General features: G+C 41.4%; 1 protein-coding gene across 1 annotated transcript in view; it reads right to left on the bottom strand.

Annotated features, from left to right (window-relative positions):
• Positions 1–529: 529 nt before the first annotated feature.
• Positions 530–26,105, bottom strand: part of IQGAP1 (IQ motif containing GTPase activating protein 1) — a 114,215-nt gene continuing 88,639 nt past the window's right edge. Inside the window, exons 24-38 of the mRNA XM_019010770.4 lie at positions 25,923–26,078; positions 25,511–25,674; positions 24,854–25,078; positions 20,644–20,784; positions 20,463–20,547; positions 19,151–19,383; positions 18,389–18,521; positions 16,609–16,711; positions 15,643–15,778; positions 15,154–15,241; positions 11,213–11,425; positions 10,040–10,206; positions 7,907–8,029; positions 5,442–5,550; positions 530–2,781 (exon numbers count right to left, since the gene is read on the bottom strand). Of these exons, the coding sequence (XP_018866315.2) occupies positions 2,668–2,781; positions 5,442–5,550; positions 7,907–8,029; positions 10,040–10,206; positions 11,213–11,425; positions 15,154–15,241; positions 15,643–15,778; positions 16,609–16,711; positions 18,389–18,521; positions 19,151–19,383; positions 20,463–20,547; positions 20,644–20,784; positions 24,854–25,078; positions 25,511–25,674; positions 25,923–26,078 (2,190 nt within the window). The 3' untranslated portion in view covers positions 530–2,667. The remainder of the gene's footprint in view (positions 2,782–5,441; positions 5,551–7,906; positions 8,030–10,039; positions 10,207–11,212; positions 11,426–15,153; positions 15,242–15,642; positions 15,779–16,608; positions 16,712–18,388; positions 18,522–19,150; positions 19,384–20,462; positions 20,548–20,643; positions 20,785–24,853; positions 25,079–25,510; positions 25,675–25,922; positions 26,079–26,105) is intronic.

The following is a 26,105-nucleotide window of genomic DNA, read 5'->3' as shown; positions in this document are numbered from 1 at the left end:
TCCTGATCTCAGGTGATCCAGCCCGCCTCGGCCTCCTAAAGTGTTGGGATTACAGGTGTGAGCCACTACACCGGCCCCTTTTCTTCTTTTTTTACTGCTGTGATTTACTTTTTCCACACTCAACATCCCCTAGTCTTTTCTGGTGACTTGCATGTAACATAGGAACCCCCTAAGGGGCACAGTCTATGTGCTCAACAACAGTGTGCTGGTCAAAAAAGGTTAAATGCTGTTGCAATTTTAAACTTTCCACCGTTCGTCAATCAGAATTAAGTGACATATAGTGTTTGCTTCCTGCAACACCCTTCTTTTTATGGTGAAGATAACTTAAGCATATTCATTAAAAAGGCTAAAGTCACACATTCACACATTAAAAGTCACTTTGAGACATTCAGTGATCTGATGGTGGACTTACGTTTTCTCCTTTAAAAGGAAGGGGTTGTCTGCTGTTGTGATTTTAACTGTTACATCTCACTCTAGTCAAGGTGTTTAGCAGGAACTGTTAACAATGAAACTGAGAAAAACACAAACATGAACAAATGACCTTTTATTTCATACAGAGATACAAAGGCAACTGTGTGCAGCAACAATCTGATGGGCAGTCCAAACTCTTGGGAGGAAGTAAATTCATGGTAAATGTCATGATGGCTGGTCGAGGAGAAGGTCAAAGGAGGAGAGAGAGGAGACAGAGAATGCTACAGCTAATAAATAACAGTAATGAGAACTGTGTAGTTTCAACGCCATGAGTTTGTTGGGGCATCCTCTATGCTACTAAAGCCACAATTCTATATCATCATCATCAACATTCTTGAAGTGCATTTTACACTATTCTGCATTAGCAGTTGTGTTGAGGGAACTATAAACCTTAAAATTACTGACACATTTTATTAAAGGAGCTGTAAACTCTGCTCATTATTGCCTGTCTTGGATGTGGCCTTTGGGATTCATAGCCTCTTTTAAGGAAGCAGGGTTGACACACTTTGGTTGGTCCCAGTTTTTGAGGCAATGCTAGTTGTAATAGCATCATCTTTTAATCTGAGGAAAATGTTTATTTAAAAAACCTGTCTTCCAAAATACAACAAAAAACAAGGTCTGGGTAGTGGCGAATCCTTCCATGGCACTCCATGCCTCCCTGTGGGCTGTAACCATGCACCTGAGTAAAGAGTCTCATAAAAATACTTCTCCAATGCATTTATAATAGGGACACACTACATAGTTTGTTATTCATTAAAGCAGTTTATTGGCTTAATGTACATCAGTGAATTTTTAAATGCTAAAAATTTATGATAAAAGAATACTGAATCAAAACATCAAAGAAAGAAAATAGAGGCTCAGCAGCATGATTTCAATATATTTTCCTGGAAAAAAGTTTTTTTTTTTTTTTTTAAAAAGTGTATGACTTTTTATCCAAGAACAAAAGCTTCTTAAATGCAATGTTTAGACTTGATTTTTTTTTTAAACTAAGCCCAGAAAACTGGGGCTCATAAAATAAAGGCACAATGTGGGCAGCAAGAGAAAAAAGGAGAAAAAATGGGAAAAAAATTGGTTTTAATCTCACGTGTAACATAGGTTGGCTGGTTTTGTTTTTGTTTTAGACAATTTAAGGCAGAATTATCTCCCTGCAACACTGCAGATAAATCCTAGTGTTTTAGCTATAAGTTTCAAGAGTTCAGATATACAGATAAACCAATTTAAAAAAACCTTTTCTTATTCTAAGGCTTTTGATGCATTATATAAATCTTTAAAATTCCTATCACCCACATTTTAAGACATACATCTATACTTTAATAAGGCACTCTTAAGATATAAAACAGTTTTAAAAACAATGACATTCTACATTAGGGCTAACCCATTCCTCTGCCATAGGGATGGAGTGAATTGTCTCTCTGAATCAAGTCAATCTCTGTGCACCAACACAAACAGGCAGGTGTCTTGACCCATTCTGAATTTATCTGAGTAGCTGAATTTTAGCAATGGGACTCTCCCATCCACTAGTCGGGAAGTTACACAAACAGAATTGCCCAAGTTTGATAATGAAATTTAAAAACATTATCTCCTTTTTTCTAGAAATGCTTCCTTTGAACATGACTGTCACTTCCATTAGCTCCTGTCCATAAAGAAAAACACAATGGAAGATAACCAATGATTCCCCATATCCTTCAGTTTTCCTGATGGGACAGAAATATAAAGGAACTTTATTTTTAAATGACAACCTAATAACTGTTAATAATATGACATTTTAGTTGTGTGTCTTGTATGTATTTATGTCATTGGTGCTAATAGCTTCCACTTCTAAATGACACACATTTGAATCCTACCATCCCTATTGCTAATTAAACAAACACCAAAGCTTACAATATAGTAATGCAACCTCTAAGACTGTAACAACACAGAGAAATTTTAGTGGAATTTCCACTCTTTCCTAAGTAATGGAAGAAAATGAAGAAACCAGAAAGGTCAGACTAAGCCTGAAACACAATTTCACTATGAAAAAAGGGTAACAAATGTCCCATCAGAGCGAGAGGAGTTAAAAATGTGGCATCGGGAGTGTATCAGATTGAGGCGCTGTTGTTGGCTAGGTCTTTGCTTCCAATGAGTAAAGAAGGACCTAGAAAGGAGCTGTGAGGTGCTTCTTTCCTTCATCCTTCTGGGCTGGCAGCAAACGATCAATTACTTCCCGTAGAACTTTTTGTTGAGAAGGAAGATCAGGAGGTTGACATTTACTTTAGCTCTATCAAATAATTTCATGACTGCAACTCCTTCATACTGTAGCTGCAGCAGGTCCTATTAACAAAACAAAACAAAACAAAACATTTTGACAGTTAATCAAGTCTGTGGAACAAGGAAAAAGGACACAATGTAGGGAGGGATCCAGATGGACTGAGGCCTGCCTTGTGTGCCAGGTGTGAACCGGGGCGAAAGAAAAGTTCCTCGCTAGGCAACTACCCACTGCACAACCAGCCTGAGAGCTGGAGCAATAGGGCACATTGGCCAAGGGAGGCTTCTGGTTGATTTGGAGTTAGGAAGTCATGTTGTTCATATCAAAATTCATCATACATGGAAAGAAAAAGAAACATGTTCAATTGCCACACACATCTAAGCTTTTTATTTCAGAAGTCACAATGACATTTTCCCATTTCATCCATGTTATGGGTCACTAGTTTTAATAAATCTGGAAAAGGTGAAGCATTTAAACCTATGATGAAATATACTAAGCACGGGGAAATGAGATAAGGCTAGTAATGTCACCTCAATACTATCTGCTAGATTCTTAATTTCTATTCCACATGAGAACACTTTCTATCCCGAAGGCAAGGGGAAAAGAGAGAACTTGATGTTTTATTAGGTGTCTGCCATGTGCTTGGCATTGTGTAAGCACGTTACATAGTATCTTTTAAAGTCCTGACAAAAATTTTTATGAGGTGCGATTATTCTAACTTTAAAGATGAGCTACTGAGACTCAGAGATGTTAAATGACTTGCACAACAGGACAGAGATGGAGGCGGTAAATCCAGATCTGACTGCAATGCTCCTGCTTTTCCTGCTACTTTCACCACTGTCCTGAACAAGTTTAAGAAATCTGAGTGGTCTCACTTCTGAACTTTAGAAGAGTGGTGATGAGAAAGCAAGGGTCAAAAGGCTTGAAAGGACCCCACAAGGCCGGGTGTGGTGGCTCACGCCTGTCATCCCAGCACTTTGGGAGGCCGAGGCAGGCGGATCACGAAGTCGGGAGTTAGAGACCAGCCTGGCCAACATGGTGAAACCCTGTTTCTACTAAAAATACAAAAATTAGCTGGGCGTTGGGTGTGGTGGTGCACGCCTATATTCTCAGCTACTCAGGAGGCTGAGGCAGGAGAATCACTTGAACCCGGGAGGCGGAGGTTGCAGTGAGCCGAGATTGTGCCATTGCACTGCAGCTTGGGCAATAAGAGCGAAACTGTCTCAAAAAAAAAAAAAAAAAAAAAAATTAGCCGGGCGTGATGGTGTGCGCCTGTAATCCCAGCCACTCAGGAGGCTGAGGCAGGAGAATCACTTGAACCCACGAGGTGGAGGCTGCAGTGAGTGGAGATCACGCCACTACACTCCAGTCTGGGAGACAGGGCGAGACTCTGCCCCCCCCTCCAAAAAAAGAAAGGACCCCACAAGTTCAATTATCTGTTGGAAAAATCCTAGCAGCTCCATGAGGGCTGCTGGGACCTGTGCCTAACAGAATACCCCACACCTGGCAGTCACCCCACATTTAATGAATTTGTACATAAATTAATAAATTACCACAGGCAGACTGGTTGGCCTAACATGATTTAGTTAAAAAATTTAAAAATAAAAATATGTTCTGATAACTCCACGTAAATAAAAAATAATTTTAAATTAAAAAAATAATAATTTGGTGAAACTGAGGGAATAAGAGGTTCCTTTTCTTTTTTTTTGGTGGAAGTACTTTAGTTAGCTGTGTGCATCACGAAATCATTTCACATTTGTTTAGCTAACATGTTTTAATGGTCTACTGGTCATTGAGAAGGGAACGAAGATGACTAAGAAATGCTACCTGTCCTTAAGGAGTTTATGGCTTTAGCGGGGAGAGGGGAAGTAAGTCAACACCTACTGTAAACAGAGGATGTCTGCAAGGGCTACAGAAGCGAAGGGGAAACCACCTATTATGGCTTGGCTGGGGGAGGCACACCCAGGGAAGTACTCCATGGATGAACAAAAGGGGCGGGGTTGGGAGGCAGGGGATGGGAGGGAGGGCAGCATGAGCAGAAGCCCAAATGTACATTCACAGGAAGGCACCCGCCCGGGCTGGCAGGGCATGGCTGTGTGAAGCAGTGCAAGAAAGGAAAGAGGAGCAGACTAGCCGGTGCCACACACACAAAGCTAAAGGAGTCTGGATGTCACCTAGGAATCCTCTCGATGCCCTGTTATTTTTTAACGTGTAAAAATCAGATATTTCAAAATAAAACTTAGGGATCTTTATGCTACAAAAATGAATTACTCCCGAGTTCTTTTTGGATTTAAGACAGAATTCAGTTTACAAACATAAACTTTACACACACCTTGTCAGAGTGCATCTAACTTTTAAGTACCTATATCAAATCAAAATGAGAAAAAAGATTTCAAGCTACTGAGTGGGCTTAGAATTCGGCAGTGTCAGCATGTGTACTTCTGCATTTTGTTCAAGTCCAAGGTGTCAGCTCGATTTAGTGGCAGCACTAAGTGGAAGCTTCAGCTAAATGTTTTCTGAAGATTGACATCTGCAAAAGCTCTCCAAAGCGCACACACCAAACCAGACATGCTGAAACCCTCAGCTTCTTTCCCCCCAGAGTGGAGCCTAGATCACTGCTGAATGTAGACAGCTTTCCTCAAATGAGTCTCCTCTTTATCTATTTCTCCTACTTGGACAAGAATCTCATCCAAAAAGTTTTTGGTTCCTGCTGGTGCATACCCACCTGATAATGTAACATAAAAGTCTCCATTTGAACTCCCATGAATTTGGCTTTCACTTCGAAGTCTCCAACTTCTTCTGTTGGACTGATTTCAAAGATAACATTTTTAAACCTGTTGAAAGATAACATCGTAAGGGTGTGGTTTTCATGTTCTCATATAAAAATATTCTGTGAAATGGGGAAAGGAGATGAACCAAGTCTTCAAGGGTGAAAAGGGCTGCAGAAAATACAGGTCAAAAGTACTTCTGCAGCTGAAGCAGCACAGATTGCCACGCCCAAGTACCATCTGCTCTGGGACTTGGAGAGAGGAATGGCAACCTCTCTCTGCCTGCAGCACTTGCATCCTATCAAAGAGGAACCACCGAGGAGTGCCACAAGTGGCGTGTGAAGGGATGACATCATAGAATTCTCTTCACTTCCACATGGCCAAAAAGGAAACCTAATGATAAAAGGAGAAAACGGAGGAAACTGGGGAAGGAGAGGGTGTGCGTGTTTGAATACATGCATGTTTGAGGACTGGGAGAAGTAAATAAACAAAAGGGGGTCCGTATAAAAAGCACCAAGGGAGGAGGTTTTCTAGAAAGAGTAGGTGCTGTGTATATAAGCACACTCAGTATTACCAAAGATAAATTGTTATTATTAAATGTATTTAAGTTATCACTCATTCACAACATGTTACGTGCCAGGAAATTTTGGGGGGCCAAAAGGAAAAGGTATTATGCAGCCGGGCACAGTGGCTCACATCTGTAATCCCAGCACTTTGGGAGACCGAGGCGGGCGGATCACGAGGTCAGATCAAGGCCATCCTGGCCAACATGGTGAAACCCCATCTCTACTAAAAATACAAACATTAGCTGGGCATAGTGGCATGCACCTGCAGTCCCAGATACTCGGCAGGCTGAGGCAGGAGAATTGATTGAACCCGGGAGGCAGAGGTTGTAGTGAGCTGAGATAGTGCCACTGCAGTCCAGCCTGGTGACAGGGTGAGACTCCGTCTCAAAAAAAAAAAAAAAAAAAAAGGGGGGATTATGCTATTCTCTGGATGATCAAAGTATAGCACCCCAGATTTCCAGAACTCAACTATGGAGCTGCCTTACCTATTACGAACAGGGGTGAGAACCATGAAAGATGCAAAAAGGTCACTGAGAGTTAAAGAAGTCACAAAAACCCATGCACTGAAACACACGTGCATCTTATTCAACTGGAACGCCTCACGGGTTATTCCTTCAACATATTTATCTTAAGTGATAAATAATTTTACCAGATTTAGTTGGCTATTTAGTTTCTAAGCCCATAGGAGCAAATTAAAAAGAAGACAGAAAGGCAAATAGAGGTAGGCACTTGAACAGTAGTGGAAATAAAAAATAATAAAATAATAATAAAGGCCTGTAATCCCAAAGGAGGCTGAGGTGGGTGAATCACATAAGGTCAGGAGTTTGAGATTAGCCTGGCCAACATGGTGAAACCCCATCTCTACTAAAAATACAAAAACTTAGCTGGGTGTGGTGGTGCATGCCTGTAGTCCCACCTAATCGGGAGGCTGAGGTGGGAGAACTGCTTGAACCTGGGAGGCCAAGGCTGCAGTGAGCTGAGATCGCGCCACTGTACTCCAGCTTGGGTGACAGAGAGACTCCGTGAAAAAAAAAAAAAAAAGAAGAAAAAGAAGAAGAAGAAAAATATATATATATATATTTATTTATATATAAAGTAGTTAAATACATAAGTGGGTGAGTCGTGTATAATCTTTATGTGAATAGAAAAAAATACATTAAAACGATTTCAGTGGTTATCTCTGGCTTGTGGAATTACAGGTGTTTTCTTTTTTATGCTTTGCTGTATTTTCAAAGTTTAATAACGAATACATATTATTTTAGAATTAGAAAAATGTAAAAGGTTCTTTTTTTAAAAGTTGTCTTTTTTTCCCCCCCAAACAGACAAAAGAAGAGAAAGATCAGTAGCCTGAACTCACAGGGCTGACTGAGCAGATGCTCAATAAATGCCTGCTAATGACGCTGGGCCCAGGACCTGTGGGAGGATGACGTGTCAGGTCCATGAACCACGTGCAAAGCAAGCTGATACTTCCCAGAAAAGCAAATGAAGATAAGTGCCTGGTTCCTAGCTATAAGTGGAATAAAGCAAACTCCTCTTATTGTTACTCTTAATTTATTCTTGGTTCAGAAACAGAAGAAATCCAAGGAATGGCTTCCTGCTTTAATGAGGAAAAATTAAGATCAGACCCAAAGAAGTGAACATGACCTGAGACAAATGTTCTACAAACAAGGAAAAGAAAAACTCTTTAATGACAAATTAACTCTGAGTATGAGGCCTAATTCTACACATAAAAATATATAAATACACAAAAAATACTAAAAGTAACCATCCAGAAAAGAGAAATGAAGACAAAAAGGCAAAGATGTGATAAATGTAGAAATAAAAATCAACTTATAAAACAAAAAGCAAAGACTCACTGATTCACTTGCAGGTCCTCAATTTCCAGAAGAACTCCTTTTTCATGTAGTCTTGCTGCTGTATATTTCAGAGAAATCTTTTTGCTTTTCTTTCCTTTCATTTCCCTAGGCTTTTTGGAGACTCTGTAAAAATCACATCATGTCACTTTCTATAAGTAACCATCTACTCTGAATCTTCATCATTGGTAACTGAAGGAAACATGTCAGAAACCAAACTTCCAGACATAAGCATAAGTAACATACCAACTCTAAAATGGCAAACAAATGTTAGAATTAGCCTAAGCAATATCTCTGCAAAACAGGGGAAATATTACTAAATTGCTTCCATTTTTAGTTTAAATTATATTTGAGAACACTCCCATGAATTTAACAGTGTCTTAATCCTCCCATGTCCTTCTGGGAACTTAAGTACCTAACAAGTAACTACGAGAGCTTCGTATGCCAGCCTGAGGGAATGGTCCTGAATCCCAGGAGTGAAGGAGTTACTCTACGCCCCTCAGCTGTGTAAGGAAAAAATAAAAATGTCATCAAATAAATACTTTTTAAAAGCGTTTAAGCCAGCACAGCAATTACAGATGAATGAGAATAAGGAAAAAGAAACAGGTTAGGAGGCTATTAGGATAATCAAGGCAAGAAGTGCTAACTTCAGAAATATGCCCACATTTGCAAAATGACATGTGTACAAGAGGTTATTTGCTGCAGAATTTAAAAAATAATAACAAACAACTGGAAACAACTTAAATGTCCATCAATGGAGAACTGCTGAAGTCAACTGTTATATCTATCTGTATAATGGAATAATATGCAGCATTAAAAAAAAAAAGAGAATCTAGGTCTGTCTGCTTAGAAGGCCTGGAGGCCATGACAAATCTGGCAGTGAACACACCTAGTTCTAGATCTTGGTTTCTAAATACCATTCTTCATTCAAAGAAACCAGGGATGCTTGGAGAAACAGTTCGTTCTGGCCCTGGGGAGGGGAAACTACAGGTTGAACATGAAACATCTTGTGTCAGAAAGTCAGGAAGTGCACAAAGAACAATGAAAACACGTCAAAAGCTCACAGGAGTCAGATCTGCAAGCAGGGTTAGGTGGGCCTGTTTTTCATTCCTTCCATCAGCCCTGCCTGACCCCAGAGAGTCTTCCATGGAAAGAGAGAAACAGAGGACATGCACGAGCCAGGGAAATGGGAAGCAGATATGGCAAAATATTAAAAATGGGTGAATCTAGGTGAAGGGCACATGGGTGCTTATTGTTCTATTCATTCGATCTGAGATTTGAAAACTCTTAAAATAAAAAGTTAGGAATAAATAATAAATTACCCTGCAAGTAAAACCTGCTCTTATCACCCACCTCTCTGGGTTTTCAGTTCCCTCCCTGTAACATGGGCATGCTGATAGTTTGTGGCCAGTGCCAAGAAGGCTGGATCAGACTTTCCTCAGCACCCAGGAAAAAAAATCAGAGTCTGTGATCTTGTCCCCAGGAAGTATAGAGAGGAGCAAGGGGATCCAAATTTGCATAATATTCCTTAAGTGATTCTGGGACCAGTAGATGATCTCCTTTCATGATTTTAATTTCTAAGGCCAAGAAGATTTTTTTTTTTTTTCCCCAGAGTCTTGCTCTGTCGCCCAGGCTGGAGTGTAGTGATGCAATCGTGGCTCACTGCAACCTCCATCTCCCAGGTTCAGGTAATTCTCCTGCCTCAGCCTCCCAAGTAGCTGGGACTATAGGTGCGTGCCACCATGCCCAGCTAATTTGTATATTTTTAGTAGAGATGGGGTATCACCATGTTGACCAGGCTGGTCTTGAACTCCTGACCTCAAGTGACATGCCCGCCTCGGCCTCCCAAAGTGCTGGGATTATAGGTGTGAGCCACCTTGACAGGCCCCACGAAGATATTTTGCAAAAGGAATACTTAGCGATAAGCATCCATGAAATCCCCCACCCACTATTTACATCATACACTTACAAATGGAATTAGGCAATTACACAAATGATTAGAGGTAAAATAAAAGACTAATGCAATAAATAGATCCAGTGTATTTTAAGTAAAAATTTCCAGTCTCATTTCAGTTGCCTCTGCTTTTTCCTCACTCTAATTCTGACATTGATTCTTTAAAAAGAAAAAATACTCACTTGCCCTTGCTGGCTAAGTTATCCAAGCAGGTTTTGATATAGCTTTTATAGTAATCCACCTGTTCCCCATAAAAGGTGGCCTTAGAGTTCAGAGCAGCGTATGTCTGTTGCAGTTTCACTAGTTCGGCCTTTCTCCTCTGTCGGTACCTCCGCTGATTCCGAATATCCTGAGACATAATTATTAAAGTTAGAAAAATAACGACAGGTATCATTATCATTTCACACTAGAACCCAGCAATGCTTAACTCTGCCTTAAATATGACTACCTACCTTTTTTTTTTTGCTTTTTTTTTTTTTTTAGACACTCTGTTGCCCAGGCTGGAGTGTGCAGTGGTTGACGGCTTCTTGTAGCCTCAGCCTCCCAGGCTAAAATGATCCTCCCACCTCAGCCTCCAGAGTAGCCGGGACTTACAGGCACATGCCACGATATCTGGCTAATTAAAAAACTTTTTTTTGTAGAGATGGGGTCTCAAGCGATCCTCCTGCCTTGGTCTCAGAAAGTGCTGAGATTCCAGATGTGAGCCACTGTGCCTGACCTAACCATACATTCAACAGGCAGTAATTTGTTTTCACAAATTAACAGAGAAATTCAGATCTCAAATTTTCTTCCCCCATTTGTATCTTCTAGCAGGGAAATGTGTTACATTTAGACTTACACATTTTTAGAATTTACTTGCAAAGCTGGTTTGGACCTCTTAAATATTTTATTGGGAAAGGGAGAAAAAGAGAACTATAATACATCAACTACCAGTTCTCAGGTGTGCATAATATTATCTTAGTGCAACAGCACAGAACACCTAAACTCTTAGTCCTCACCAAAGCCCCTCGCTTGAGATGATTCATACAAATCAACGATTTAATCAGCTTGATGTGAATTTATATTTCACAGTAATCATGAAAAAGATCTGGAAGAATTCTTTAAGGCCGAAGACAAATTCTTTAAGGTCATAGGAGGCTCCAGTTAAGGTCATCTCCCTAGTAATTTAGGCCATGGAATAAGCCGCCTCAGGTCGGGCAAGGCCCTCATGCTGGAGAGTCAGATATGGTTTCTCAGAGAGGAGGGCACTAATTTGCCCATGAACTGAAGCTATGCTGTTATGTGAACAGCTACTGTCTCTCGAGCCTCTCAGCTTTGAACAAGGCCGGGTCCCCTCTGTCCCCCGAATGCAGTACCCTGGCAATGTCGTTGATCAGTTCCTGGTATTTGTTCTTTGGGTCCACGGTTCCAAGCTCTGTTAGCTTCTTTAAACCTGTCTGGATCTTCTCTTTCTTCTCTTGAAGAGTGAGGTTGCTGTCTTCCTTTACAGATTTTGACTTTTTCATCTTGTCAGGTGTTTTGGCATCACGGATAGCACGTCTCTGCATGGCTCTCTGATGTTCTGCTTCCTACAGATGGGAAAAAGAAGTTCTTAGCAAGTTTACCACACTAATCCTAAACTTGAATTTATATAGCACATTTGCATCTGAACTTATACAGTTCTTAAACTCCAACCTCGAAACAGAAGGAAACAAATTCTGCCCGCTGCCAAATGATAGATGAAAAATTGCATGAAGCAGAGGCACATCTCTTTCCACGTAGAAGAGATGATATCTACAAAATCACACAACTGGGCTAGGCGCGGTGGCTCATGCCTGTAATCCCAGCACTTTGGGAGACCAAGGTAGGCGGATCATGAGGTCAGGAGTTCAAGACCATCCTGACTAACACGGTGAAACCGTCTCTACTAAAAGTACAAAAACAAAATTAGCCGAGCATGGGACTAGTGCCTGTAGTCCCAGCTACTCAGGAGGCTGAGGCAGGAGAATGGCGTGAACCCAGGAGGTGGAGCTTGCAGTGAGCCAAGATCGCGCCACTGCACTCCAGTCTGGGCGACAGAGCGAGACTCCGTCTCAAAAAAACAAAAAACAAACAACCAAACAAATCACACAACTGCTTAGGTGCTTACGGCTTCTTTCCTGGACTCCAGGTACAATCACCAAGACTGGACTCTACTGGCTACAAAGTCATTTTTCTCTACCACATTTTGAGACATGGAAGCCATTTAATTTTATTAAAAACATAGCTGTATAAATGTTGTAACTATACTAATACAACAAGACCAGTGCTTAGTAAATCCTTGCTAATTCTTTGTGTCACTTTGTCACAAGGTGGAATCATGCTCGAGCCTTGCCTCTGCTTTCAAACATGCTGCAGACACCACAATCTAACAGGGAAACACCTTCCCTTGATACTGCCATCCTTCATAGTCACCGTCCATTGTCTGTCCCTGTCCAACATATGATCTACACTCACTGTTTCGTTCTTTCAGCACTTTCTTCTTTACTGCTCTTATCACCAATTACCATTCCCCTGTCCAAAATCCAAAGCCTTTTCTGTCACCTTGCTCATCTTCTCTGCACTGTCTTCTTGCTCTATGCATGGTTTGGTACTTCCATGTGATTTGTGACCATTTCTCTCTGTTTACTCTCAATACTTCATTGACTGCCTCTGTGTTGACAGATCCTAAATCTTTGTGACCATGGCTCTGGTGCCATATTTGAGCTGTTTGTACTGGGATGTTTACATTCGGGATGGCTCATAGTTCAAACTTGTAATTCCTCCTAACTGGAGCAATTCCCTTTCCCAATAGTCCCCTTTTTTCTAATGTCAAGACTACTCTGCATCACATAATGTAAACAGCATAAGCTTTGGAGGCAGACAGAACTGGATCCACCTCCGGTTCTGTCACTGCAAGCTGATGATCTTAGCCAGTTAACCTGTAAGGGTCTTGGTTTCCTCATCTACAAAATAAGGATGAAAAAACTCGACTCATGGGAATATTGTAAGGATTAAATTGAAGAACAGAGGTGAGAGCACCAAACACATACTAGGTTCTCAATAAAGACTGGCTCCTCCTTCCTTATTTCAAATTTCTTTCTAGGTTCAACATGTTTCAAGTATTGGTTTACATGTCCTTACTTGCCTTTCACACATATCTAATCAGTAATCAGTCATAGCAACTGACAGCTGAGACTTCATTGAAAACAATGGTTTCCAAATAGTTCTCTGTGCAGCCTCAAGAGTTTGCCAGAGGCATCACAGAGTCCTATAGGGCTGGATTTCAGATGCCCTATTGCTGGCTATCAGAGTAGCTCCAGAGTAGCAGAGTACCTGCTCTATATACTGGGCTTTTAGCTAAGTTGTCATTTAATGAAACAGATTACCATGTTTAAAATTTGAAAATGAATGACTTGACCTACTTTCCTTACTTGACAAATGAGAACAGAGGTCTATGGCCGGGCGCAGTGGCTCACTGCAATCCCAGCACTTTGAGAGGCCACAGTGGGTGGGTCATTTGAGGTCAAGAGTTTGAGACCAGCCTGGCCAACATCGTGAAACCCTGTCTCTACTAAAAATACAAAAATTAGCCAGGTGTGGTGGTTCACACCTGTAGTCCAGCTACTCGGGAGGCTGAGGCAGGAGAATCGCTTGAACCCAGGAGGCGGAGGTTGCAGTGAGCCAAGATCACGCCACTGCAGTCCAGCCTGAGTGAGAGTGAGACTCTGTCTCAAATTACAAAAAAAAAAAAAAAAGAAAGAAACAAGGGTCTTAGATACGACATGACTCATCCAATCCTACAAAATGCCAGGACCCAACCATCTGCCCACCCCACTGGACCTTATCACACACCTATATGACTCAACTACATCTGCTCTAATAGCACTGCTGAATTAATTAACTTTTATTAAATGGTCTTCAACCTTACAGAGGCTCTTTATTCCTTATCTCTGCAGTGACAAATTCCCATCTAGTTTGTGAGTTCTAAATAATTTGGTCTCATGTTTTATTTCTCACTACTCACCTCCACCCACAGCTCCATTCTAGACATGTAGTCTAGTCGCATCATGCTCTTCCCTCCTTTGTACCTTTGTTCACATCACTCTCCTGCCTCGATTGCCCTCTCTTGTCTTACATGCACACCCAAATCCTTTCCACCTTTATACATCTGGCTCCGGTTCCACTTCTTTTAGGAAGCTTCCTAATGCACTGCTTCACTGGCCTCTTTCCTGAAACTTCTCTTATTTTTCAGTCAGTAACATAGTTAATTTTGAAACAGTTCATCACTGTTTCAGGTATATATGTCACATTTCCCCAACAAGACCATGAGTTCACTGAGTTTAGGAGCCACATTCTGTACTTTTCTTCTATCTACCAAGGCATGTAACAGAATTCAAAATATATAATATTCAATAAATTGCAGTGAACCCTACACATTCATGGTTTCAACCAACCCTGAAACTACTTGAAAAAAAAAAAATACAACAATACAAAATAATACAAATTTTAAAAATACAGTAACAACTATTTACATAGCATTTATATTGTAGTAGGTATTATAAGCAGTCTAGAGATGATTTAAAGTATATGGGAGAATGTAAGTATATGCAAATACTACAACATTTTATTTATTTATTTATTTATTATTATTTTTTGAGATGGAGTCTCGCTCTGTCGCCCAGGCTGGAGTGCAGTGGTGCGATCTTGGCTCACTGCAAGCTCCGCCTCCCGGGTACATGCCATTCTCCTGCCTCAGCCTCCCGAGTAGCTGGGACTACAGGCATCCACCACCTAGCCTGGCTAATTTTTTGTATTTTTAGTAGAGACAGGGTTTCACGTGTTAGCCAGGATGGTCTCGATCTCCTGACCTCGTGATCTACCCGCCTCAGCCTCCCAAAGTGCTGGGATTACAGGCGTGAGCCACCATGCCCGGCCAAATACTACACCATTTTATATAAGGGACTTGAACATCTATGGATTTTGGTATTGGCTGGGGGTGGGGAGAATGGGTGCTGGAAAGAATCCCCTGTGGATACCAAGGGATGGATATACGGGATGGACACACTGATTCTGCATGCAAGTGCCAGTGAGCTTCCTGTCCAAAGGACATCACCTCCTGGACTCAGGAAGCAAAAACTTTCTCAGATGAGCCATAACTACCACTGTCCCCCAGTTACATTCATGCTCACCCCTAGGTTACCAACTGTTATTTGTGTCTCCCCTCCTTTCTCTGACATGTGCCTATCGGGAGAGCTTATCTACCAAACAAAGGAGTATGTTAGACCCTAAATTTTACCTGTTCACTGGTGGCTGGTGTTTCTAGGATTTCAGTCAAGGTCTCTCCTGGCTGGAACCGGATGACATCCACAATTAAACGTTTTGTACTGAAACGAGATGGGGGAAGCATTTAAATATTACCAGTGTTCTAGTTCCTCTCAAGTGGACTGAAGCAGCAGCAGCAGCAGCACAAACAGTACCTCACAGAAGTCCCAAGCGGCAGCTGCCAGTACACAGCACTCAAGGCACAAGGCTTATTTACCCAGCCATTCCATAAGTAGGTACGAGGGTTAGGATTTCCAAGATTTACATTTCACTGTAGCATATTAGCAAAATAAGGCAGATAAGTCCTGTACCAAGTACAATATGCGAGGTGATTGGTGACTGGGATTATGACAAGTATGAGAGGTCAGCATGGTCATTTCAGGTAGGACCCAGCAGGTTCCTCTCCAAAGGCCAAGAAACCTTTAGATTACATTCATTTCATTCTCCTTCTTTTGATACTCACTTCAGTAAGATGGTTCGAGCATCCATTTCTGCATTCTCATCTCCAGGCACGTCGAACTTGTTGGTCAGGGTGAGAGACACTTCTGTCTTAGCCAGTGCCTCCTTATTTGGGTCATTTAAATTGCCAGAGCTTTCCCCTGAAGTTTTGGGAGGGTGGAAAGAGTCAGCATAATAAAGAGAGGAGATATTGGGGGGAAATAATACAAATATAAGATGATGCAAGTCTAAGATAATACTTGAATCACCTAACACATACAGTGTGACGAGAACAACTTTTACTGAGAAATAAAATGTTATGCCAAATGATAAAGGCAAGGGATCCATAATAACTCCATAAATGTTTGAGAAATCATTTCAACACTACAATATCACAATTCTCTCTGAAAACATTCTTTCTGGCTGGGTGCAGTGGCTTAGGCCTGCAATCCCAGCACTTTGGAAGGCTAAAGGAGGAGGATGGCTTGAGGCCAGGAGTTCGAGACCAGCCTGGGCAACATAGTGAGACCCCATCTCTATTAAAAAAAAAAAAAACAACTCAGGAGGATCACTTGAGCCTAGGAATTTGAGGCTGCAGTGAGCTATGACTGCACCACTGTACTTCAGCCTGGGCAACAGAGGGAGACCCTGTCTCATAACAAACAAACAAAAAAATTCTTTCCTTTAGAGGACTTTTAATTTATGTACCTGCAACTTTTTTAAAAAAATACAAGCTGGCAGTATGTATCTGCGTTTAAAATGATCTTTTCCTCTGACTCCAGTTCCTTATAGATATTGATCACATCTGGGCTTTTGTTGTTGTTGTTGTTGTTGTTGTTTTCTCTCTTATGAAACTATCAGGATCACATCTATTTTATTTCTCAATGTATATCCAGAGTTTGGTATAGTGCAAAAAACAGAGGAGGTAACAATTACAACACTTTTCTGTCACATTCCCTTTTGATCTTCCAGGCAAAAGTTAGAACTCTACCTATCAGGGACTCGATGGTGGGCACCTCGCCGAGGTCGTCCAGCAGCTCATGGATTGGATCATTGTGCTCCGGAGCAATGGCATCCTGGTGATCCAACAGGAGCTGCAAACACCAATGATCAACTCCATTTATACATTCAACTCTTCAGCCCGTCCCTCCCTAGAATGCCTAACAATGATCTGCACAAAGAGGTTCCAACAAAGTTCCTATATTCAAAGAAACAACAAGCAAATCCTCAGCAAACTAACCCAAATAAACAATATGATATATAAGGCACCACACCAGGCTCTGCTGAATGACTTATGTTATGATATAAGAAGAGGAAATACTGGTATTCTCTTAACCTCATGGCCATAAAGGATTCAAATGTGCCCTGTGTGAGAAAGAACACTGGCTGGGTGCAGTGGCTCACGTCTGTAATTCTAGCATTTTGGGAAGCCAAGGCGGGTGGATCACCTGAGGTTAGGAGTTCAAGACCAGCCTGGACAACATGATGAAACCCTGTCTCTACTAAAAATACAAAAATTAGCTGGGCGTGGTGGTGCGTGCCTGTAATCCCAGCTACTAGGGAGGCTGATACAGAAGAATTGCTTGAACCCAGCAGGCGGAGGTTGCAGTGAGCCAAGATTGCGCCATTGCACTCCAGCCTGAGTGACAGAGCAAGACTCCATCTCAAAAAAATAAAACAAAACAAACAAACACAAAAAACCCACAAAACATCGAAACTCAAAGTTCAATACCCAAAGTCATCAATGTACCCTACTGCCAGTTCAAATAAGTCACGTGCAGACTTTTACTTAATGTTTCCAGTGTATGACATGATTTAATTCAGAGAAAAGTATACCAAATCAATGTTATAATTATTGTAGGGGCACTCAACAAAGTCTTCAAGGTGCCATTATCCCCAGTGATGCCCTCAGAAATGACAGTAACCTGAAATTTCATTTACATTTTTACATATGTCCTTGTTCCTGTTTTACATGTCCATGTCCCCAGAGGGGAAAAAATGATTTGAAAAATCTGAAGAAACATGGAGCTCCAGCTTCCAAGGGAAAAATCCACTCCAAGGCTACACAGAGAAAGCTAGTATTCTAGATCATGTTAGAAAAATAACGCAGAGGGCTAGGGTAAAAAGAAAGAAGAGTAAAAGCACTATTTTATTAAGGCAATAGATAAATTTAGTGGGATTTTGATTCAGTAGGCCTGGGGTGGTGTCCAGGAAACTTCATTTTTAACTATCAGCCCATAGGATTCTGATGCAGGTGGCCTGGGAAGACCTTTTAGAAACTTAGCAGTAGATACTGTTAAGAATAACAAGCAAAAGGCCAGGCGTGGTGGCTCACGCCTGTAATCCCAGCACTTTGGGGGGCCGAGGTGGGCAGATCATGAGGTCAGGATATCGACACCATCCTGGCTAACACAGTGAAACCCCGTCTCTACTAAAAATTCAGAAAACTTAGCCAGGCACGGTGGCGGGTGCCTGTAGTCCCAGCTACTCGGGAGGCTGAGGCAGGAGACTGGTGTGAACCCAGGAGGTGGAGCTTGCAGTGAGCCGAGATCGCGCCACTGCACTCCAGCCTGGGCGACACAGTGAGACTCTGTCTCAAAAAATAAATAAATAAACAAAAAAGAGTAACAAGCAAAAAAAGAGACATCAAGGAGATGCATTGTCAGTTAGATCACAGGAAGGTTAGACACCTGGCTACCAGAGATGATAAGCAGCAGCCAGGGATAATAATTAAGGACAATGAAATTAAGTAATTAAAGAAAAATACTTACAGTGTGGGTGTTGATGATTTCACCAATGGAAATGTAGATTACTGGTTTGGTGAGGGTTACTAAATCAGAGTACTCATCCACATTAAATTTATCCTGAAGCTCTGGGACATCACAAGCAGTTTGGAAAAACCGTCTGAAATAAGCACAGGAGGCAGCCCCCCAAAAAGGGACATACACATGAAGTTGGCAAGAGGACATTTCACAAACCTCTCACACAATGAGTGCGAACAGAAGCCAGTCAACAATTACTTCAAGAGAAAGTGTTGTGTGTTTGCTGTGCTTGACAACCTTGGGATAGTGGTTCAAATAACTTCTTTCTCCACCTAGTTTGTAGTTTTAGTTTTACCCATAAGAACCATTGCACCATGATTTAAAAGTTTCCAGACACCATTAGGAGAACCAATTCTATCTCTAAGACAGTGCTCTGAAGCACTGAATTCAAAACTAGATGTTAATTTACAAAAATTAAAAGCATTCTCCAATTCTTCTCTGATTACAAGGTGACATGTACTAAATGCATAATCATCATTATTTTTATGTTAACTACTATCTATTTCATAAGTGTTAACTACTATCTATTTTTTCATATGAAAATTCTCTTCAAAGTAAATGGATCATCTTCTGAGTCCCGGGAACATCGAACATGTCTTCTACAATATGGCAGTCCGGGGAAAGTGAGAGGTGGTTTTTAATCTTATTTTTCCCCTCAACAATAAAAATACATCCACAGACTCTCTTAAGCACTTGTGCCTTTCCCCTTACCTGAATTTCTGGTAGGACTGGGAAAGATATTCATTAATGATGCTTAAGTGGGCATTATCTCCCAGAAACATCTTATTGGAAGCAGCATGCTGAAGCATTTTTGCAATGGAGCCTAGATTTCGGCGTTGGTCTGTGGTAAGCTGGCCTCCTGCTGACAGATCAATGATGTCAAAGGCATCAGGAGCAACAATGGCTGGATTCATGTATCGATAATAAAGCAAGTTACCAATAATCTGGAACAGACGAAACAGAAAGATGGGTATTAAAAGACATACCACCAAGCAAGCCATAAATGACTTTGCTAGCAAAGAAAAGCAGAAAATGCAGTCCTATGAGGAAAAAATAAATAAAAAATACATATACACATGCATGCATGCACATATACACACTCTCTCTCATGGCCTGGAACTAAATGAAATATCCCTTTGTTCAATACAGGAAAACAATGAGAACAGAACTGAAAACTACTGCCAGTAGTTAATGAAAGAGCAGATTCAGAAGATAAAAATGACACACTTAAAGTCTGTTATTAAGTATTTCAGGGCATCTTTTGTTCACATATCATGGTAGCAAATAAGGCTGCTGTCACCCACATGCACTTTGTACTTCCATGTAGATGGGCTTTCCTTATAAAAAGCTAACAAACACAGCTAAATTCCTTAACATGACCCAATCAGCATAGAGTAACCCCACCTCCCAACATTCTCATGCTGCAGACTTCAAAGGCCAAGTTCATGCCTCTGAAATTAAATTCACTTAACACACATCTCTTCCACAGAAGAATTCAGGGACAGTCACAGCATTTCCCCTAGAGTTTCATTCAGAAGAAATAAAATTAATTCACCTGAACAGAAAGTCTAGAATCGAGGCCTCACTGTAGGAAAGCACAGAACTAGGAGAGAGAAGAAAAAAGCATTCAGATTAAAAAAAAAAAGGAAAGAGAAGAGCACAGCTGAGTAAGAAAGAGTTATCAGCAACAGCCTTAGCAGAAACAATTGTGCCTGCTACTATTCGCCAGGTCACCAGCAGAGGGAACAATACTACAGCGAAAAGATAGGACTCAAAGAAACTCATCTGAAAACAGGAAAAATCCATCTTTCTACTTGTTTGATGTTTGTGTGCCAAACTATAGGAAGTGTTTCATCCTAAGACAGGTACCATTTACCAATTACAATTGCTTTCAAAAGCTCACAATCAATGGTAAGCTACTGCCAGAACCTACACTTAGGCAGTTAGTAATGATCTATGGTCAGCCCTGGTTTTATTGCTTTGTCCTCAAAGGGCAGGAGTCTGCCAGCTATGAGATTCTTACCTTCAGCAGCTCATCCTCACCAGCATCAGGGAACTTCTCATGCAACGAGTCCTTCAGCACTTTGGCAATGAAGCGCATCCCATAACTGCAGGATGGACAAAACTTAGTGAGAAGGGCCAAGGAGCAGAAAGGCACTTAGTGCTGGGTTCTACTGGGGGTCATGACAACTGATGGCACTCACGGGATTTTGTCCACAGAGCTGACAATGGCTGAGAGAAACTTGTCTGTCACAGCCCGCATGTTCCTGATGGAGCTGTCTAGCCGTGTCTTCACTTCTTCATGAGCTAGCGCCTGCTCAGGGGTCACATCATAGGGCAGTTTGCTGGGAAGACAAATTATACCCAACTATGTTAGACTAACAGCCAGGAACAGCCTGAAGCAAGTGTCTTATCTTTCATAAACTATAAGACCCAGAAATATTAGATAGCTTAAGCTCATCCTCACAGGGCTGGTAAGTGATAAGTCTAGAATCTGAACTCAGGTTTTTAACTGTGAATCAGGTGCCTGAATTGTGTGCCAGGCACAATAACAGGCACTTGGGAATAAAAGTTATACAAGACATGACACCTTCTCTTCAGTCTTTTACAGTCTGGTGGGAGCGACACACAAACGGATGAGTATAAACCTATTGTGCTGTAAATCGGTTCACCAAAAGTGCTACAGGACCATAGGGAAAGGGCTTCAACTCAGAATGGAAAAAGCAAGGAAAGCTTCCAAAAGGAAGAGATGCTTGAACTCAGGAAAACAGGAGAGGAAGAGTCTTCTAGGAAGGAAGGGGAGACAGCAGAAATGACAGTGGAAAAGCAGACAGGGAGCAGGCCATGACAGACCCCGTATATGATACTGACAAATCTGGACTTTGTTAGAAACCAGAAGGAGGTCTTCAAAGATAGGAGTGCTATGCCAGGCACAGCAGCACATGCTAGCATTCCCAGCTACTAGGAAGGCTGAGGTGGGAGGACTGCTTGAGCAAGACCTTGTCTTAAAAAAAAAAAAAAAAAAAAAAAAAAAAGAGGCAGAGAGAGCTTTGGTACACACAGAAGGGGAAGAGAAGGCAATGTGACCACAAAGGCAGAGGCTGGAACCACACAGCCACAAGCTGAGGGATGTCAACAGTCACCACAAGCTCTAAGAATCAAGAAACAGAGTTTCCACTAGAGCCTCTGCAGGGAGCGTGGCTCTTCCAGCACCTCGACTTCATGATAATGGTTTCAAATTTCTGGCCTCCACAATTGTGAGACAATGACTTTCGGTTGTTTTAAGCCACCCGATTTGAGGTGATTTGTTATGGCAGCCTTAGAAAATACAAGTAGAGGCCGGGTGTGGTGGCTCACGCCTGTCATCCTAGCACTTTGGGAGGCCAAGGCGGGTGGATCACCTGAGGTCAGGAGTTTGAGACCAGCCTGGCCAACACGGAGAAACCCCATCTTTACTATAAATATAAAAATTAGCCAGGCGTTGTGGCGCATGCCTGTAATCCCAGCTATTCGGGAGGCTGAGGCAGCAGAATCACTTGAACCAGGGAGGCAGAGGTTGCAGTGAGCTGAGATTACACCATTGCACTCCAGCCTGAGCAACAGAACGAGACTCTGTCTCAACCACAACAACAAAAAGAAAAATACAAGTAGATAGGGATACCCCTCTTCATTTGTCATAGCATGGCTAAATTAAAACTGGTAGACTATGAACACAAAAATTCTGCAAAAATCAACAGAAACTTTCTATGAGAAATAAATAAATACATGGAACTTAACAATAAAGAATATTCTATGTTTTATTATTTATATGAGTTTTAAAAGTAGTAACCAGCAAGGGAATCAATATGCTAAAAAACATTGGTAATAGAACAGAACATTAACTTTGAGATTTTAGGAAAGAACATTCCCAAGAGGTGACAAGATTCCAGTTTGCTACGTGTATGGTGGCTGAAGTAAAAGAAGAAAGCTAAGGGACCTGTGATGCTTACCTGCAGGACAGATCCCCACCACACCATCATACCTCACAGTCACTGGTAACTTAAAAAGAGTTCAAATCAATTTCCTTTTTTTTTTTTTTTTAAGATATGGGATCTACGTTGCTCAGGCAGTGCTCAAACTCCTGGGCTCAAGCAATCTTCCTGTCTTGGCCTCCTGAGCAACTGGGACTACTGGTGCATGCCACCATGCCTGGCTCAATTTCCATTTTATGAAAGGCAAAATAAGACACCAGTTTCTTATAGGTACCCACAAGAAAACCAATCCTGAAATGTCCAGCGGGCTTTGGATCTAAAAACGACTGACTCATGGACCATCAGAGGAAATAACTGAGAAGCCCGGAGCCAGTATACATGGGGCTATCGGCAAGGAATGCCCTGGGTTGCAGGCAAAACTTCCCAGACAAGTATTGCGCTTGGCTGACCACATTCCTGGATGTGGGCCTCAGGTATGCAGGCAAAAAAACTAAAAAAGACTTTTGCAATGATCTGAGTCCTGATAACAGACCTACATGGTACTGAGAACCAATCAGATGCCAAATGATTCCTAATAAGGAAACGCCCTTTCTTTCTTTTTTTGTCAACCAGGATGGAGTGCAGTGGCGCCATCAAGGCACAATGCAGCCTCAACCTCCCATGTTCAACCGATCCTCCTGCCTCAGCCTCTGGAATAGCTGGAACTACAGGTGCGCACAACCACACCCAGCTAATTTTTTTTTTTTTTTTTTTTAAGTAGGGACAAGGTATCCCTATGTTGCCCAGGCTGGTCTCAAACTCCTGAGCTCAAGCAATCCTCCCACCTCAGCCTCCCAAAGAGCTGGGATTACAGGCATGAGCTACCATGCCTGGTGAGATAAGCCCTTTCAAGGAGTCAGCAGAATGTTCTGTTCTCCACCCAGCATAAAACTCCCTGTTTGCCTGGCATCCGGGTACATGGAAAGTAGAATGATGAAGAAGTGTGGACCAGTGCCAGTCTACAAACTGATCAAAGACAAGATAAAGACAATGAGTCAGAATGTAAATCAATACATTGCTTCCTTCATTAAGAAAATCTTGCCATGAAAAAAAAGTATCAGTTGAACTATAACAGTGTGCACAGATGATTTTCCATTACTGGTGTGCAAACCACACTTTGAATAGCAATGGTGTGGAGAGCTGCTACTCCACCTATGCCCAGAGAGCTTCATGCATGATCTAACTCTACTCCACAACAAGAAAAAACCACAACAGACCATGCTGCTCACACCTCCATCTCCCACCCCTCTGGGTCCTCACCCAAGACAAATAAAACCAGAAACGTTTTGGCATTCTGAACTCCCTTTTCCCAGCATTACCAATATTTGATTGGCACACTTTTGCTTTAGATAAATGAATGTTGGTGGTTACGCTATGGCCCTGGCTCAGCTATCTCCTGTAATATGTTAATTTAATTAGCCCAACTCACGATATTTCAGGGAAGCTCACTCCACACCATTTTCTTTTTCCTTTAATGAAACACAGTGATCTCACCCAATCTATATGAACCTTCTCATTCAACTGTATCCCTAGTTATGCCAGGGTCCATTTAAGGCCTACACCCTCCAGCTTAGAGTGTTCAGACATAAACACTCTGCACCTAGCTCTTAGTAAGGCTGGGTTCATCTCAGCTTTAGGGCCTCAGCTAAACGAAATTTTATCTTCCGGGATAGGCTTTCCCTAACCACCTTATGTTAGCTCCCTCTTATAAAGTCTCCATTAAAGAACCGTACATAAAACTTCATAAAACTTTCTTCAATGTTTAATTATGCTTTTATTTTTATGTACCTGGTTGGTGTCTCTTCCACCCAATGAACTATGAAGAGAGAGCAGGAAGCATGTCTGTTTCACTCATTATTGCATTACTGTACACATCTCTAACACAATGCCTGACACATAGTTAATACTCAATAAATATTTGCTAAATAAGTGAATTTATTACTAGGTCAACAACTTAGAAAGCACAGTTTTCTAAAGAAAAACTATTTGAGGCTGGGTGTGGTGGCTCACAGCTGTAATCACAGCACTTTGGGAGGCCGAGGCAGATGGATTGCCTGAGGTCAGGAGTTCGAGACCAGTCTGGCCAACGTGGTGAAACCCTGTCTTACTAAAAATACAAAAATCAGACAGGTGTGGTAGCGTGCAACTGTAATCCCAGCTACTCGGGAGGCTGGGGCATGAGAATCGCTTAGACCTGGGAGGTGGAGGCTGCAGTGAGCTGAGATTACGCCACTGTACTCCAGCCTGGACGACAAGAGTGAAATTCTGTCTAAAAAAAAAAGAAAAGAAAAGAAAAGAAAAGAAAAACTATTTGAACTAATATTAGTTTATAAATAAAGAGAGGGGAAAAAAGAGGGAAAGACTATAACAACATGAAAGAAAAGTGTTATTATGGTTAACATACCTTGCCTCTCCTGTCTGAGACTCCATCTGATTAACCCAAGATTTGTAAATATCCACAGGGTCAGTTTTGATGTTGAGAGATTTGTCATCCATAATTTCCTTCACGACTGGGGCCAAGATCTGTCTCAGGGCATTCTGGCCACGGGCACCACGGTTGAAACTTACAACCATTTTAATAACCGTAGGATTTCCTGTCACAATCTCTTGAATCTGATCTACCTTCGACCTATAAAACATCAGATAAAAATTTAAACTTGTCACAAAACCCATCAACTGAAAACCCTTCCTGCTTGAAGATCCTATCTCCCTGAAACAGTTTCTCTCGAAACATTCCCCGGCACTCACAGAACGTTCCTGCAGCTGCACGCTCAATCGTGGTCATGATTGGGTCCGCTACTAGATAAAAATGTGAAATCTTTCTGTTCAGATTACTTTTTGAAATTATACCTTAATACAGAACGTTCCTAAAGTTAATTTATCCCTTCCCTAGAAGCAGCAAGATTTTAGATCAGTTATTTAAAAATTAGATGCTTCTTTAGAGTAAGTATTTTTCATAAATTAATTGAGATCAAGAAAAGATCAGGAAGTCATGAATCTCAAACTGGGAGCCCCTCTGATAGTGGGAAGGGGCCTGTGCCCTGAGGAAATCTGTTCATACTTGATTTCCTCTTGGAGTGCTGTCTTAAAGAGCCGCAGGAGCAGGTACTCCTCTCGCTGGTTGGACGCGTAGTTGTAGAGTGTGAAGATTACAGAGTCCATGAACTTGGTGGACTTGTTCTGGGGCATCTGAAAAATTAGCTTGGCCAGATAGGTGGGATTGGTCTGAAATAAAACCAAGGGATAAGTCATTTGTAGGTAATATAAAGGCTGGCAAGATATATTCAATTATTTAAAATTGAAGGACTACAATACATATGAGAAAAAAGATTAATAAATTAACATGTTACAGTGCCCGTCACTCACCCCTCAGTGGAAGTCAAAAATACTTCCAGAGAGATCGATGGTAAGGCTTTCTTGTGGAAAAATAAATTCACTAAATTTTTATAACACTGATTCCAGGAGCCACTTACTTGCAATAAATAAAACAGGTGCTGGTAAGCTTCCAACTTCTCTCTCTTCTCCTTGCTCAAAGCCTTGAGACCTCCCTTCTGTTTATTTATCATCATCATATCAGACAACTGTTCCTTATTTTTTTTGGTAAGTTTTTTACTGTGGGAAACCACATCCTATAAACAAAAACCAATAGATCAGAA

Source organism: Gorilla gorilla, chromosome 16 (assembly GCF_029281585.2).
Source record: "Gorilla gorilla gorilla isolate KB3781 chromosome 16, NHGRI_mGorGor1-v2.1_pri, whole genome shotgun sequence".
NCBI classification, from domain to species: Eukaryota; Metazoa; Chordata; class Mammalia; order Primates; family Hominidae; genus Gorilla; species Gorilla gorilla.
This window is presented reverse-complemented; position numbering and strand designations above follow the sequence as displayed.